Genomic DNA, 16718 nt, shown 5'->3' with positions numbered 1-16718 from the left:
TAAAACATGCCAATGAAAAATTAGAATGATTTTTTTTTCGGTATAGACAAGAGGATTTAAAGAAAGAAAATAGTAAGAAAAAAGAATAATTAGAACTTATGAAATGTAAATAGGATTCATATCTGGGAATATAATCCAAATCTGGACAATAGATGAGTCACAATCTTTCTAAGCCATATGGATGTGTCAGAAACAACTCAGAGGGCAGCGGGGGCTGCTGGACCACGGGTCGGCCAGCCTCCTGTACCTAACCCTCATATTTATGTCACTGGTATGTTCTACTGTCACAGCATTTCTCACTTGACAAACACTCTTTCTGTAATTGATTGCAGAAGATTCAGGCTGTTTCTGAAACCAGCCTCCGCCGAATGGGATGGGCCAGGATAGAAGATTTTATACCTCTATTTTTAGTTTTGATCTATTGCCATCTGGAAACCTCAGCTGACCTGGGAAGCATTTGGCCCTCTGCTCAGACACACCCTAAAGAGATCGTCTTCAGAGTCAAATGCAGAGCTTTGGACCAAGCCCAACTCTACAGTGAGTGACAGGAGGGGGGTGAGCTGTTTTACTACCATCTCCACCCCTGAATAAAAGGGAAAATTCACAAAGCAGTACTAGGAAACCTGATTAGTCAAGACTCTAGTTAATTAGAGTGGCAAAAGCAAGATAAAGTCAGAGTGCCGCTTCTGATCAGGCATCTTATCTTTTTTTTGCTTTAGTTAAGGTTTTGACATAACCTTCAAGTCAGTAACTTCTCAACCTCTAAAGGCCAGTCAGTATTCTCAGAGATGTCACAATCCTTTTGATTACTTTTAATTCCACCAAAAAATTAACAGGCTCTTAAAAAACAGAGAAGCTCTGACATCTCTGAAATGCATGCCAATTCCAGACAAGTTACTCATTATCACTGAGGGGTTTATTCTGAGCTCCTACCTGAGATACAAAGGAAAGCACAAATCAAGGGGAAAAGAATTCAGGGTATTATTTTAGAATGGACAGTTCAGCTCAGAAAGACTTAGGAAATATTTCAAATGATAAACAAGTAGTTTATCTTGAGACCTATAATAAAATTTTCTAAATTTCCCAAGTTCTTTCTAATTTCTAGAAAGTTAAAGGATTTTTACTTATCATACTAAAGGAGACAGATACATTTACCAGAAGAGAAATAAAATAGTGAGAAGCTGAACTAGAGAATCATCTTAATCAATACTTTTTTTTCCCTCTTGATGTAGAGGACACAGTGCCTGCCATGTGTCCTTTGCATTTCAAGATAAAAACAAGAACAAATGTAATTTTAAATTATTAAAAGTAATATATTTACACTGTACTTTATATTTCCCCCCCAAACTTTCACAATCCCTCTGATTCATGCCAATGGATATACTGCACAATTTATGAAAGAGAAATCTGACAACTATTAAGTTAAGGCTCAGTATTCCTTCTATAATCTGTGCCCAGGTTATACCTGAACTCAAGCCAATCCTCTTTCCAGCACAGTGTCCTGCCTCAGGAAATAGATCTGGCTAAAATGGGTTAAAGAAGCCCATCTAGGTTTTCAGCACCCTCCTTCCTCCCCCATTAGCTAAAGTCACATCGTGTTTCTAGGGCATGTATCAGTAAGAAAATATGTCCTCAATTCTACAAAAGAGAAGAAAGGACAAGAAAAAAGCATCACATACTCTAAGAACCAAGGATATGAGTTAAGGAAGAGTTTACATGGAAGTCACGGCTGTCACATCCATATGCACGATTAGGTCTATTGAGTTTTTGTCCCTCCCTTCTCACCACTATCTGAATTCAGAAATGCTGTAGCCTCCCTAGAGTAAAAAAGGCTATTTCCTACCCTATATCCATTCTCCCTCCTTCCTTAATAAAAGAATCTTTGGCATTGTGCCCAGCTGAAAACTACATCTCCCAGCTTCCCTCGTAGAAAGAAGTGGCCAATGAGATCTAAGGAGAAATGGCTGGGGGGAGCTTCTGGGAATGCCCTGTTGCCTGGCTTTTTTCTTTTTTTTTTTTAACATTGTGTTTTCTGAATCCATCCTATTTGTGATTAGAGTACTTAATACCACATTATAAGGGCACATTTATCAGTCTGCTTTTCAAATATTACTCTTCACGCCACCCCCTTCTTCCAACTCACTGTTCCTCTTTTGTGACACCCTACCCAGTGTAAAGAAAGGAGAAAAAAATGACAAAACAAACTTAATTTTGTTTAAAAAGGTTTAGTCCCTATGAAAACCCATCCTACCTATGTGTGACAAGCCCTCCAAGGGAGCCAGTCTGAATAGTAAGAGCTGCCCCTGTGGGCTACTTGTGTCTGACTTTCTTTACTGCCTGCTGCTTGAAAAGGGGACCTGGCAGCCTGAGAGACAATATCTGGAAGAAAGACCCCAAAAAATCACAGGGAATGTCCTTCAACACTCTGGAAACACTGAACCAGCATCAACAACTGCCTACCTCCAGACTGTTTATGACATGAGAAAAGTAGAACGTCATCAGTTTAAACCACTGTAGCTAGGTCTCTTTTCTACCGGTGAATCAAACCCTAACTGATAGAATTGGCTTTGCTCAGGATCAAAGTCTAGAAAACACTCCTGATCAGGATCACTGCCTCAGAAAGTAGGGATGGTTGGACACGCGGCAGACATGGCATTACAGGGGCTCTTACGAAGGCAGTTGTGCTATGGGAGTGAGAGTACATGTCCTATTAGAACACCACAATTCAAAAAGATACACGTACCACAATGTTCACTGCAGCACCATTTACAATAGCCACAACATGGAAGCAAACTAAATGTCCATCAACAGATGAATGGATAAAGATCTGGCACATATATACAACTGACTATTACTCAGCCATAAAAAGGAACAAAATTGAGTTACTTGTAGTGAGGTGGATGGACCTAGAGTCTGTCATATAGAGTGAAGTAACTCAGAAAGAGAAAAACAAATATCGTATGCTAATGCACATACATGGAATCTAAAAAAATGGTACTGATGAACCTAGTGGCAGGGTAGGAATAAAGATAAGACATAGAGAATGGACTTGAGGATACAGTGGGGGAAGGGGAGGCTGGGATGTAGTAAGAGAGTAGCACTGATATGTATACACTACCAGTTGTAAAACAGATGGCTAGTGGGAAGATGCTGCATAGCACAGGGAGATCAACTCAATGCTTTGTGAAGACCTAGAGGGGTAGGATAGGGAGGGTGGGAGGGAGGCTCAAGAGGGAGGGGGTATGGGGATACATGTATCCATATAGCTGATTCACTATGATGTACAGCAGAGACTAACACAACATTGTAAAGCAATTATACTCCAATAAAGATCTGAAAAAGAAAGAAAGAAAGAAAAAGAAAGAAAGGAAGGAAGGAAGAAAGAAAGAAAGGAAGAAAGAAAGAAAAGCCTGTGTTCAATTGCCTGTCAAAGACATGTCTAAGGCTAAAGCACTGTTAACGAACTGCTTTTCGACTCTTCGTCAAAGATGTTTTGCAGATAGGAAACCATGAAGTCTTGTTGGGCAAATACAAAGGTGGAACTCAACTACAGATATATCAGCTGTTGACCTGCTGAAGAGTTATTTGTGGATGGAAACATGGACTGGACTCATTTTGCTTCACTTACAACTTCTGTCAATTCTAAACTGCTTTGCACTAGTTGTGGCAAAATTATTATTCTCATGTGAGGAATGAATAGTTCACTTAATTATTTACTGGTTGCCGAACATGAACCTGAGGGTATTTATAATATAAGTGGCTCAGGCTCAAAAGGATATGAAAATAAACAAATGAAATGGACAACTATTAAAATTCATCGTAAATTTTTCTTTTTAAAAATTGTGGTAAAATATACATTACATAAAACTTACCATTGTAACCATTTTTAAATGTACAGTCAATGGCATTAACTACATTCACGCTGTTTTCTGTTCATTACCACCACCCATCTCTAAACTGAAACTCTACTCATTAAACACTAAACACCCATTCCTTCCTCCCCTCAGCCCCTGGCAACCAGCATTCTACTACTTTCTGTCTCTACATGAAATCATACATTATTTGTCCTTTTATGTGCCTGGCTTATTTCACTCAGCATAATATCTTTGAGGTCTTTTCATGTTGTAGCACGTGTCAGAATTTCCTTCCTTCTTAAGATTGAATATTCCATTGCATTTTTGGACCACATTTTGTTTAGGTATTCATCATGGACGCTTGGGATGCTTCTACCTTTTGACTATTGTGAATGATTTTTTTTTTTAGATAAAGTTTTTTCAAAAGTTAAGGCATGGCTTTATGATAGAAAGAATGTCAGGGTTAGAAATTATGGGAAAAAGCCACTCAGATGAAAAACAAGTTTGGGGGCTGGATCTTGAATTTTAGATTTCACTGGATACAATTCTGAAGAGGATGGGGCAGGAGATGATTAAATACAGGAAAACAGGTTCGGAAGAGAAATGCCTGTCAAAGAGCACATACTCTCTAAATGGAGAAAGTACCTGAGAACTTTATCTCTGAAAGTATCCAAAGTAATAGAACAGCCCAAGTTCTTTGATTTGTGTGTATAAGAGATTTGACCTAAACACTCAGTTTAAAGAACACTATAGCTGCCCGCAAATGGGAGGGTAAAACAAATATAAAAAGCCAGAGGGATGCTAAAAGTTCCTTCAACCAACAGTATTTAGGAAAAGAATGGGACCGCATTTAAATTGTGGTCCATATCCTTCCGGTATTTTCTGATCATAGCCACCTGCTTAACAATAGTGAACTCATTAAACCAACAGCACTATATTAACACACCTTTAAAAACTCTAAACTCTTCATGATTTGCTTCTCAAATCAGAATACCAGAGTCATAAGAAAGCCATTCATTCTAAACATCTTTTCTATGAGAAATCTCTGTTGTCTACTGGTCAAAAGTGACCTAACAGTAATAATAAAGATTCCCCTTAGCAAAAATACCAACACACAAGCAAAATCTCCCAACTTATTAAACACACCTAAACCACTCGAAGGTAATGTTTCATGGCCAGGAAAATGTAACATATTTTATAACTTTGACAAATGAGGACTTTCTTACTCCCTCTAGCTGTACTTATGTTTTTAATCTGACTAAAGAGGACTTCAACTTCTTTTTCCTGGATTCTCCCCCAGGCTCCACGATGTCCTGGATTTTCAAAGAATACCAATGGGCAAGGAAATATTTATTGAGCATCTACCACCTGAGTTGACAGATTTCCTAAGGCACTTCTATTTCCATGATCTTTAAGTGATGCCTAAACCAGGAAGGTGCTCCAGATGAAGCCAAAGTAGATACATGTATAGAGACCGACGGATGCTGCCCGTCAGTCTCCTCATGCTGTTGAATTACAGGTACCTTTGCAGCCGCGTGGGGTGAGGCTCCTTGGTCCAGAAGCAGAAGAGCCACTTTCTGGTTATCGTAATGTGCAGCTACATGCAGTGGAGTTAGCCCGCTCTGAAAACATGTGCAGAAACAACAACCAGTGTCAAAGCGTCTTAAGGTCAGAGGCCTGTATTTAGGAGATGGGATTAGATTGGATACAACACAGTGTAATTTACATTCCAATTTCCACAATACTTGGACCCCAGCTTTCACCTCCTATTTCTGCAGCGATCTTCACCCTATGAGACTTAAATGTGGATTAGTTATCATTTAGGTGGCTGTCAGTGAATATTAGCAAGTGCTTGTTTTTTGTTATCGTGGGAGTGGCCTGTTACAAATTGGTGGATGACCTCATACCTTCCCAGCAGCATCTGGAGATGCACTTTTCTGTAGCAGGAGATTGGCTACTTCAAGCTTCCCATATTTTGCTGCCACATGGAGGGGAGTAAATCCTTTCTGAAAAGAGAAACATAAAAATAATGAATAACAGAAATGATACAAGGGCATCACTTTTCTGGAACTGATGCATTATTTTAATGGTGGAGAGCAGTTAACACCTGCATTGAAGGACCAAGACTGGCACATAACAGCTCAAGAGTTCCCTCTGCAACAAAGATGAGCAGGATATTTAATCTTTCTCCCTCTGTTGGCTCAGCCACAGCAAGCTACTAATCCTGGGACTGACCAAGCATCTGACAAGGATGAAGTTGGAAAGCTAGATCTGGGGCTTATACTAGGGCCATTTGGGGATTTCACATTGTGCGAAGAATAGGTTACAGGCTCCAAGCCCAGCTTGGATTTGGAGGGCTTAGAAAAACCCAGGCCAAGTCTGGACCTCCCATAACTTCATTCACCAGACTAGAGCCTTCCTCTTCCCTTCTCTCTATTTCCACATGTATACACAGATCTGTATAAATGACCCAGTCCTTAGGGGTAGGAGTCAGAGATTCTCACACTTTAGCCATCACAGGTGAACTGAACAATAACACACGGTTCTATCCCAATAAATATGCGAGAGTTGGATATTGAGGGTTAAGTAGCTCCTCTCTCTTGCTTCCAATTCCTACAAGAATCTGGGTGTCAACCAGTCAGTCACCACGCACCGCTAGGGCCCTAAGCACAAGGCAGGGACTAGAGGGTCATCAACATATTTGACCCCACGGGACTATAGCCAGTTAGAGCCCATGGGCAGCTGGTATGGTCGAAGGGCTGGGGCACGCAAAACCCCAACCCCCATTCCTCTGTTTCACATGTTAAATGAGATCCAGGAACTTGCATCTCCACTGAAGAGCCTAAAGAATCACAGGGGGTGAATTCTGAGGAAGTTATCATTTGTTCAGATAGTTTTCCAAGTACTTGTAATTACTGTAATTATCTTCTGCATTGATTACACAGTAATGCCTCTTCTCTGAATCCAAAAAAGAGAGCGTAACACCCATGTCTAGCTTTCTAAGACATGCCATGGGCCAATTCATCTTGCTAACACACTTGCTAGGTTTACATAGGATCAAAGAAAAATGAGCTCTAAATTTTGCATGCTGCACTTAAAAAGCAACTGTGTGATGGATTATTACTGTAAGGCATCAGAGTTGAGATTAAAAAAAAGCTATAAATCAGAAAAGAACAACAGCAAAAAACCAAAGCAAAACAAACAAACAAACAAAACAGCAAGAAAAATCTACCTCTTGCTTTGAAAGTATTATGAAAGCATTATAATGCTTTTATAATGTGGTCTGTATACCTGGCCTCAGCAAGAGAAATCTGTGGCTGTGTTTTAAAACCATTTAAAACTATCAAATAACTTGCAAGAAATATTTGTCTCCAGATATCAATAAGGTTTCATTAGAAGATAACATACTGAGAAACGTAAGACATAAATACACACCAAACCACCTTGCCCCACCCCAGGGCTTTGCCGGCCATGTTAATCCTGGGATCTAAGGACAGATGCTATTGTACAGTGTTTGTACCTATTACAGGAAACTATAGAGAGAACTTCTTTTGGGTGACACAGCAAGATTCAAAGACTGACTTTCTCATACCTTTGTTGTTATAGATAAAGATGCACCATGATCCAAAAGGGATGCAGCTACATCCTCATGCCCCTCTCTGGCTGCAAGGTGGAGTGGGGTGTACCCGGAAGTTGTGGCTGCATTTGGAGATGCTCCTTGCTGCAACAGCTGTTGTACTATATCTGCTTTCCCCAAGCGGGCAGAAATGTGGAGTGGGGTTTGGTCATCCTATAGGACAAGGTAAAAATGCAGGGCTGGTGAGCTGAGAAAACAGTGGTGCCGCTGTGAAAAGCACAGCAAACTTCACTGCGTGGTATGAGAGGCTACATTCAACTCTTTGAATCAACACTGAAAAGAACCTCACTTATCTTTCTCTTCAAGTTTCACAAAGGTGGAGATGGCGGACCTAAGCACCTTAAACGCCCTCTGAGTAACCTATTGGCACGAGGATTGTGAAAGGCAGTTCTGTCCAGAAATTATCCCAACTCCCTCCTGCTATACTTTATCCATTTTTTAACCTCTAATGACTCCTTTCTTGGGGAGATAAGAGAAATGTATCCTGGGAAAACTGAAATACCTAGGATGGATATTACACCTCCACCAGTTCTCCTGTACTCATATGGAGTGAATTATTTTCTTGGTCCTGTCTTCCCACAGTCAAAAGTGGGGGTGGGGGGGGGGGAGAGGAGGAGGGGGCAGTGTAGGATAGTTGAGGAAGGCTCCCAGCTAAGAGGGCTGATGGGGCTGACAGCCAGCCCGTCCTCTGCTTGCCCAGTTGCCATCTTGGCACAGGCTGCATCTGCCTGGAGTGGAGGGCACCTTATTACAGTTCACCCAAGGACACGAGGCACTCCTAAGTCCTGCACCCTGAGGGCCCTATCCCCACATTGGAGAGGCATCTTTTCCTCCTTTGCCCAAAGATGCCCTCTGGAGAGAAATCCCCTACCAGAATGTGAAAAAGTCCAGGTAAATACTTTATGTTGGGCAAGTAGAGAGAAGAGGCTGGAGCACAGGACACTGCTTTGTGAAGTTAAGTACGCTGATGGTCAAGGTCAAGGCAAGAGGGTCTATGTAACTAGTAGGAAGTGTGAGAAGTTAGGGCAGATGCCACAAGGAAGAGGAGAAATACTGAAAATGGAAAGCGACAGTTGCCAAAAAAAAAATCTCATACAACTCTACTGCTGCCACCACCACCGCAAAACATCAGCTGAGCGTGTGCACGCCCCGGGCTCTGTTCTAGGTACTCCACCTGCGTTAATTCATTCATCCTCAAAGAGTCCTATCACTTACAGCTGTCATCATCCCCATTTTCTATATGAGGGAACTAGAGAAGGAAATGTGGCACTGAGATGTTAACCTGCCCCATGTTACGCAGGTAGTAAATGATGGACAAAGATTCATACCCAGGCAGTCTGGCTGTGGAAGTCAGACTCTTAGCAGTGATACACACTGTCTCTTTAATGAAATAACTATACATCTTATGGTCAATTTCAGCTGGTGGGTGAAACAATTTCCTAGAGGAAATGCTTCATATGTAACTAACAACACTCACAAATGTGAGTTTTCTTGTAATGGTAAAGTACAGCCTCTCTGAACCAGTCCACTTAACTGGTTAATCTGATTTAGCAGATTAACCATCATCCTCTAGATCCGGGTCAGAACAGTAAAATCCAGGGGCCAGATCCAGCTACCACCTGTGTTTGTAAACGAAGTTTTGTTGGAACACAGTCATGTCCATTTGCTGATGTATTAAATTATGTACTATCTATTGCTGCTTTCACTCTGTAACAAGAGCTGAGTGGCTGAGACAGAGACTGTGTATCCTGAGAAGCCTAAAATATTTATGATCAATCAGGCCATTTACAGAAAAAGTTTGCTGAGCTTTGTCTCTAGGTCCTCTGTAAAATCTACCAGCTGGCACCATGAGACACTGCACTCACGGTTCACGGTCTGCTGCCTGGAATGCTGCCACCTTTGTACCCACCTGTGGATTTTATGGTTACAAAGACCTAGCTGTGTTTGCTCCCACACTAGTATGCTTATATTAGCTACTTTACCAGTTTGTACTATTTATACTAGTTTAGACTAGTACTTACTAGTTTACACTAATTAATTATACAATTACATAATATGTTAACAGGTAATATATGACTATGAAAGGAACGGCTTTAAAAATACTAAGTTAAAAGCCATGGAGAGCCTTGGTAGACGTTGATAAAAACCAATTATGGTCAAATTAGATATGGGTAGGAGAGCTGAATACACTGGGGGGAAATTATAAAAGTCGAGAAATATTCTGTGCTCAAACTGCTTCACAAATACCTCAGTTTTCTCTCCATTTAACCCTAAACCAGAAACTACAAAGTATGTAATTAAATGACAAATCAATGTACATGTGTACGTTGAAGGGCTAAAATTAAATGGCTGAGGTATTTACGGATCTACTTACGACTCCTGACCTAAACTGCCATTTTTTAAAAAACTGGTAACTAAGTTATAGTTTATTCGTGCACCAGAATGCTAAACATCAACTAATAAACAAAAAACAAATTTTAAATTGCCATTTTGATAACCCAATCAGCTACCCATCAAGATAATGACAGATAGTGAGTTTCATCCGGAGGGTAAACACCAGGCAGAGAATGATGCATTCAAACCCAGCCCTCGGACTTCCCTGGTGGTCCAGTGGTTAAAACCCCACCTTCCAATGCAGGGGGCGTGGGTTCGATCCCTGGCCGGGGAACTAAGATCCCACATGCCACGAGCTATGGCCCCAAACAAACAAACTCATCGCTGATGTTCTTCTGTAGTCTATGTCCCATGAACAACTCTGATCAAGTCTCAGGGTTTATGGTTTCTCAACTTGCAGAGAAAAAGTTAAAACTGCCTTTTTTCCTTTGGTGGCTGTGACAGCTGACATCCAAGTCAACCAAAAGAACTGAATTATGCCTCCAAACTGTGCTTGTTCTAGAAGCTCTGTGTATGAGCCCTTCTCCATAGAGTGCAGACAACTCTGGGCCAATTCTAGGTTTGGTTCCTAAGCTGCTAGGGGTGAGCAGTATGCCAAGGACACAAAGTTCTTTCTGGCACAAAGTCCTTGTTCCATTTCATTTTGTTAAATGATTGAGTAGACACACGTGCAGGGAAAGGATGTTTTCAATATCCTTTGGGCAGAGACTTTTGTCACTGGCAGTGGTTCATTACTTTAAAAGAGTGATCCTGGAAGACAGCACGCATGTGTTTAAAGGTTTTATTAAAATCATTTCTTCTCTTGGTAGCAAACATGTTCATACACAGCACGTACCTTAGCTTTAGCTTCTACCTGAGCTCCGTCTTGCACCAGATACCGCACGACCTCGGCCTGGCCGGACCGAGCCGCCATGTGCAGCGCTGTTTCTCCTCTCTGTGGAACGGAAGCCAAAGTGAGTGAATGGCAGCTCTAAAGAAGACTGGCATATTTTCTTTGCATAAAGTTGATGATGGGGGTTTCTGGGTTTTTTTGTTTGTTTGTTCGTTTGTCTCTTTAAATAAAATGTAGTCCCAAGCACTTCCTTATTGAAAGTAGGAAAAAGAGGAAATGAAATACACAAGAATCTCCCAGGATCCTGGTCCATGTTGGAAGACTTCAGTGTAAGCCCACGGAGCACAGCAGGATCAGAAGCCGTGCTCAATAACGTTCAACGTAGCCTCACTGGGGGTTCAAAGGCAAACGCTACCGGGCCAAGCAGGAGGGTACGTGAGTGAAGAGGACAGCTGGGGAGCGCTCCTGGAGAGAGGCCGGGACCTGTCCTGCCCAAGGGAGGCACCACTGCCTGGCATAGGCAGACAACATCAATAACTCTTTGGGATGCCAGCTCTATCCTGCCATGCCTTCGTATTTTTCAAAAACAGTGGCAGTCTGGATATTTGTGTACATTTCTTGAATGTTAGTCAAAAAATCAGAGCTGAAAACAAAGCCAAACCAAAATGCAACACAGGCAACACAAAACACACCCAAGGGCCAGACTTGGCTTGCCCTTGGTTTGCATTTCCAGCTTTATCTCAACAGGTCATTATCCTGTTCTTTGGGCATTATCCCAAGGGATTATTTTCCTTGCCACTGGACTTTCCCCACCTCTGTCGCTTTTCACCAAATGGACTTTAATTCAGATGATCTCTTCATTTATTTAATAAAAAAATAACGAAAACAACATAGAAAACACACATGGATCGAAATGTAAAAAGTAACAAAAATCAAATATATTCCCCCACACACAAGTGATGCCCACCTTTAAATCACTTTTTATAAATTTTGCTTTGCTTTTACAGGACATCCACCTCCATGGAAGGAGATGCAGAGATATAGTTCACACGAAACTTGTTGCTGTGTTTACTGGAAAGGTGCTGAGGATGTAGGTGATCATGTTACCCAGTGCTCTCTTTGTAAAGGAAAACCCTCTCTCCTGGCATTAGTACCAGGAAAGACTGCATTTCAGCTGAGAGCTGGTGGGGATGTGTTGACTCTAGTTGCTAGAAGACAAAGAGCCTTTTGGGGACTCACCCTCAGGGTGAGGACAAAGGACCTTATGGTTTGTCTTTTCTGTGCCAGAAAGTTCCTCGTTTTATTTTTACTTCTTTGGTGCTCACGAGTCCAACTAGTGTCCTTATGCTTGTGGTCTGGGGTGCTAAGATTATTATGGTGTTAAACTTAAAATCCTGTAAAACAACGTCAAAGGCCACCTGCACATCGACGGTGATAAGTTATACTCCTCTGACATTTACTGTGAAGTGAGTCTCATGGTTCTGCTGAGCAATGCTTAGTGTGGGAAAACAACATCCAATAACGGACTGAGTTCCATGGGTTTGCGATAACATTGTCGAGCACACTAAAGAGAAATCACTTTGAAGTTACTTGAAATCACAATAAGGAGTGTTGGAACCACCTTCTCAACATGCAACATTTCTTTTTTTAAAAAATTTTATTGGACTATAGTTGATTTACAATGTTGTGTTAATTTCTGCTGTACAGCAACGTGACGCAGTTATATATATTCTTTTTCATGTTCTTTTCCATTATGGTTTATCACAGGATATTGAATATAGTTCCCTGTGCTGTACAGTAGCACCTTGTTGTTTATCCATCCTATATATACTAGTTTGCATCTGCTAACCCCAAATTCCCACTCCTTCCCTCTCCCATCCCCCTCCCCCTGGGCAACCACAAGTCTGTTCTCTATGTCTGTGAACCTGTTTCTGTTTCGTAGATAAGTTCATTCATATCATATTTTAGATTCCACATATAAGTGATATCATATGGTGTTTGCCTTTCTCTTTCTGACTTACTCTGCTTAATACGATAATCTCTAATTCCATCAATGCATGCAACACTTCTTAATGCTTCTACTGAAAAAAAAAAAAAAAAAAAACTCTCTCCCTCCATAAAACTTGATTTTTTAAAGCATAATATTCAGTAGTAATATACACAGTCCTTAAGCCTTAGCAATTTGAGACCAGATAGTGATTGAATGGGTCTTGCCTTTGAAATAACGGAAACCACGGGTATTCTCAAAATTCTGTCCTTCTAGGTAGTCAAGTTAAATAATAGTTTACTTATAACAAACAGTAAGTAGCTTGAGAGTAACCTTTTCCAGTTTCATAAATGCTCACAATTGGACCTACTTTGTTCCAAGGATACTTACCACGTTGGTGGTATTTGGTGAGGCTCCATGATGCATTAGCTGTGACACGATATTTACGTGCCCCATGAAGGCAGCAACATGGATTGGGGTAAGGCCCGACTGGGGGAAAACAGGGAAATGTCAGTTTGTTGGCTTATTTTAAAAAGGTTTGGCTGCCTCCTTGCCATCCATCCATCCATCCACATTAAGATAACCAATTTATTGATCAGATCCGAAAACATCATCACTACTATATCAGAGATTCTCTAAGGCAGATGTATCAATAATCCTCATTTCTCCAAAGCAAGTTCCATGATTATGAAAGGCCTATGTCATAACCATTAAAGAAGAAAGACTTATTTCACACATTTTATATAGTTCTATGAAAAAATTTTGAAAGAAATACCTTGCAGGTTTTTTCCCTTTGCTACTAAGTCTTCCTTATCCATACGACTGTATGTGTGTGTGTGTGTGTGTGTGTGTGTGTGGAAGGGAGACACATGTGTAATTACATACACAACAGCAAACAGTCAACTTTTATTTCAGGTCCTATTCTGGCTTTAATAAGGACTCCCATGCACTCAGAATAACTGATTATACTACACATGAAAGAGCTGGGTGGGAACAAAGCCATTGCTCTAAGAAATGGGCAGATCAGCAATTAATGGTCTCAGTCATTTAAGTTTTTATCTTTCTGAGTATTATAAATTAAGGTGATATAATTAAGGCAAATAGAACAATGGTCACTAGACTAGACCTTAGTTTTTATGTGTGCTTCAAAGTCCTACTCACACTCCACCCCCAACCACTTGTATAAAATGATTCCATTTTCCATTTTTCCAAATTTAATTCCACTTACACCATGAACATCACAAATTGGAAAAAATATTTAATATGGCTAGAAAAAGCTGAGAAAGAAGGAGATAACTAACTTCAACAGGAATGTGAGTAATGTCAAAAAATATGTGAAAGGAATTCTATACAATGAAAGTGAGATAGAAGACAGAAGAGGAAGAATTCCAGTTGCCTAGACTTCAAATAGTGGGAACTGAGGAAAACAGGGGGAAGGAGAATTTTGTTATAATTCGGCACCTTTTCCCATCAGCAGGGGGAGATACTAGGACATGGTCTGCACCGCCTTTCCAGGCTCTCAGGAAGCACAGGGCTGGCAGTGGTACCTTCTCATCAGAGGTTGGCATCTCTGGACACTTACTCAGACACCAGTCAAAACTTTCCATTTATTTCAGAGCCCATTTTGATCTTTAAAAAAAATGAAACAGGGCTGCCACGCACTGAGAATAAACTTACTATTTTATAATGAAAATAACTGGGTGCCTCCCAGGAGGCTAGAAGACTTGTAAAAGAGAAAATCAGTATTAATATTTTCCATCATTTAGTATTTCAAAGTTGTGCTAGAAATCAAGGCAAATACTTCATTTGTGGATGAGAAATGGAGGAAAATCAGCAATTACTAGACTAGACCTTAGCTTCTATGTTTGCTTCAAATCATAGCGTCTTCATGGATGCATTCAACAAACCTTTACTGAGTGATCTACTATGGTATCTACTGTGTTGCGGGTATATTAAGACCAGCAAGACTCAGGCCTGCCTTGGTGGAGCCTGCAGTTTCGGGGTGGGGTGGGGGGGGAGTGGCTGGGTCATAAGGAAGCCAGCTGGACAAAAGCTTTGATGGAAATAGGCACAGGGTGTGGTGATGCTCCCAAGGAGGAGCTCCTGGACCTGGCAAGGGTTGGGGAGGATTCCTGGAGAAGGTGACCCCAGATCTGGTCCTGAAAGACCTGCCGGAGGAGCCTGGAAAGGCGGTGGGGTGACACACAAAGGGTGCAGAGATATGGAGTGAACAAAAGGGAGTCCAGTCTAGGGAAGGGGAGGCCAGGCTCAGTTTGCCGTGTTGCAGGCTCAGCCCTGATCCCAATAGATCACTTCTCTGAGTTCTATGTCACTTTGTACGACAGAAACCTAGAGCTACCCTTTTACTAACTTCAGCAACTCTGTGTTTCATTAGTTCTGAGTTTTTCCAGAGGGCAATCTTCACTTCATCAACACACAGAGGTTATGTTATATATGGTTTCTCAACCGTGGTACGTGCGACATTTTGAGCAGATAATTCTTTGTTGTTGGAGGCTGGGCTGTACACGTTCAGTAGCATCTCTGGCCTCTATCCACTAGATGCCAGTAGCACCAAACAGACATGCTTCCAGACACGGCCAAATGCCTCATGGGGGGCAAAACCACCCTTAAGCAATGCATTTGAGGATCTGAGGAGCACTGCATTATAGGATTCTGCGTAAATTACGCTTGGAGTGATGGCAACACTCCCCCGTGAACACAAGGCATGTGTCTGGGTCATGCTTCTAACCATGGTGATATATTTGCACTCTCCTCCCACACTCTTGTCTGCTCTCCTAAGGACTGGCAGCCCCTTGGGTGAAGGGTTCAGGAAGTAGTGTGACCACTAGCTGGTCGTCAGGGAGGGCACGGGGCCCCTGGCTGCTCAGGCTATACGTGGGGGACCCCAGAAACCCTCCTATTCTCACCTCGGTTACAGCTTGGATGGATGCACCGTGCTTCAGAAGGAGCTCCATTACTTTAATTCGATTCTTCTTGCAGGCAATATGGAGCGGGGTAAAGCCATTCTGCAAGGGAAAAGGACACAGACCCATTTGTTTACATTCCATTGAGATCCATTTCCACTGCATATGGCAAAATATTTTTGCAAAAGTGATGTTCTGTAAAGATTTGGAAATGAGCAGAAACAATGAGGGAGTTAAACCTAATATATTGAAGAGATTCTTTTCTGGAAGCACAGGTAGTCTACCTGCTCCCAGGAACCCAAGGTGCCCTGGTAATCATGAACAAGAAGCACATTTCTGTTACAATCTCCTGGTAGGTAAGGCAAAATGGTCACACGTCTTCTTAGATTATTTTACTCTGGAATTCACTCTTCCGAACATGTCCCTCCTCTGCCTCATTTCAAACACAGACTAAAAACACCTGGGCCAAAAATTTGCCTTCACAGGCAAAACTTCACCAATGCCCATTTTGACTTCTCTGCTGCATTTAAGGACAACTTCAAGGCCAGTTCTGAAATGTTTTTATTTCTTCCAACTTTTAAGATTCAAGTAGGTGCTTACTCCAAGGAAGGAGAAAGTTAAACAACCCAACATTAGTTGGATCATTTGGTTTAATATTTAATCTGACAAAAGAACCTGTTTTTTAACCAATTGTCTACCAAACTGTACTGGCTGCTAAGTGAGACCATGGAGCGCATTTTTGTTGCCACAGAGAACTACAGAATACCAGGGTCCACATGCGAGCTTAGGTCAAAGTCACTGCAGGTGCTTCTGTGGAGGTTTTGAGACCATTTACCAGGCCACCATCCATCTGGGGATGACTGGCTACAACCTCCATAACCTCCTTAAGGCTGTGAAATCCTCACTCAGTCAGAAGAAATTGAGGGTGAGAGCTGACACCCTGTTGTAAGACTTTTTTTCTTGTATGGAAAAATGAGTCACGACTGCTCATTTCTTTTCCTTCTCAGAATTCAAAGATATGTTTGATATCTTGGGCCAGTCAACAGCTCTTAAGATGCTGCTCCAGGAAAAGCTTTTAGAACTACGATGG

At 41.5% G+C, this 16718-nt stretch overlaps 1 protein-coding gene across 3 annotated transcripts in view; it reads right to left on the bottom strand.

The window, feature by feature from the left end:
• Positions 1 to 16718, bottom strand: part of ANK3 (ankyrin 3) — a 679472-nt gene that overhangs the window by 135438 nt on the left and 527316 nt on the right. For all 3 annotated transcript variants that reach the window (XM_057734351.1, XM_057734352.1, XM_057734350.1), the window contains 6 exons: positions 15632 to 15730; positions 13095 to 13193; positions 10721 to 10819; positions 7447 to 7644; positions 5762 to 5860; positions 5378 to 5476 (listed from right to left, as the gene is read on the bottom strand). In XM_057734351.1, the coding sequence (XP_057590334.1) occupies positions 5378 to 5476; positions 5762 to 5860; positions 7447 to 7644; positions 10721 to 10819; positions 13095 to 13193; positions 15632 to 15730 (693 nt within the window). The remainder of the gene's footprint in view (positions 1 to 5377; positions 5477 to 5761; positions 5861 to 7446; positions 7645 to 10720; positions 10820 to 13094; positions 13194 to 15631; positions 15731 to 16718) is intronic.

Source organism: Hippopotamus amphibius, chromosome 5 (assembly GCF_030028045.1).
Source record: "Hippopotamus amphibius kiboko isolate mHipAmp2 chromosome 5, mHipAmp2.hap2, whole genome shotgun sequence".
NCBI classification, from domain to species: domain Eukaryota; kingdom Metazoa; phylum Chordata; class Mammalia; order Artiodactyla; family Hippopotamidae; genus Hippopotamus; species Hippopotamus amphibius.
The sequence above is the reverse complement of the archived record's forward strand: the minus strand, read 5'-3'. Positions and strand labels throughout refer to the sequence as shown.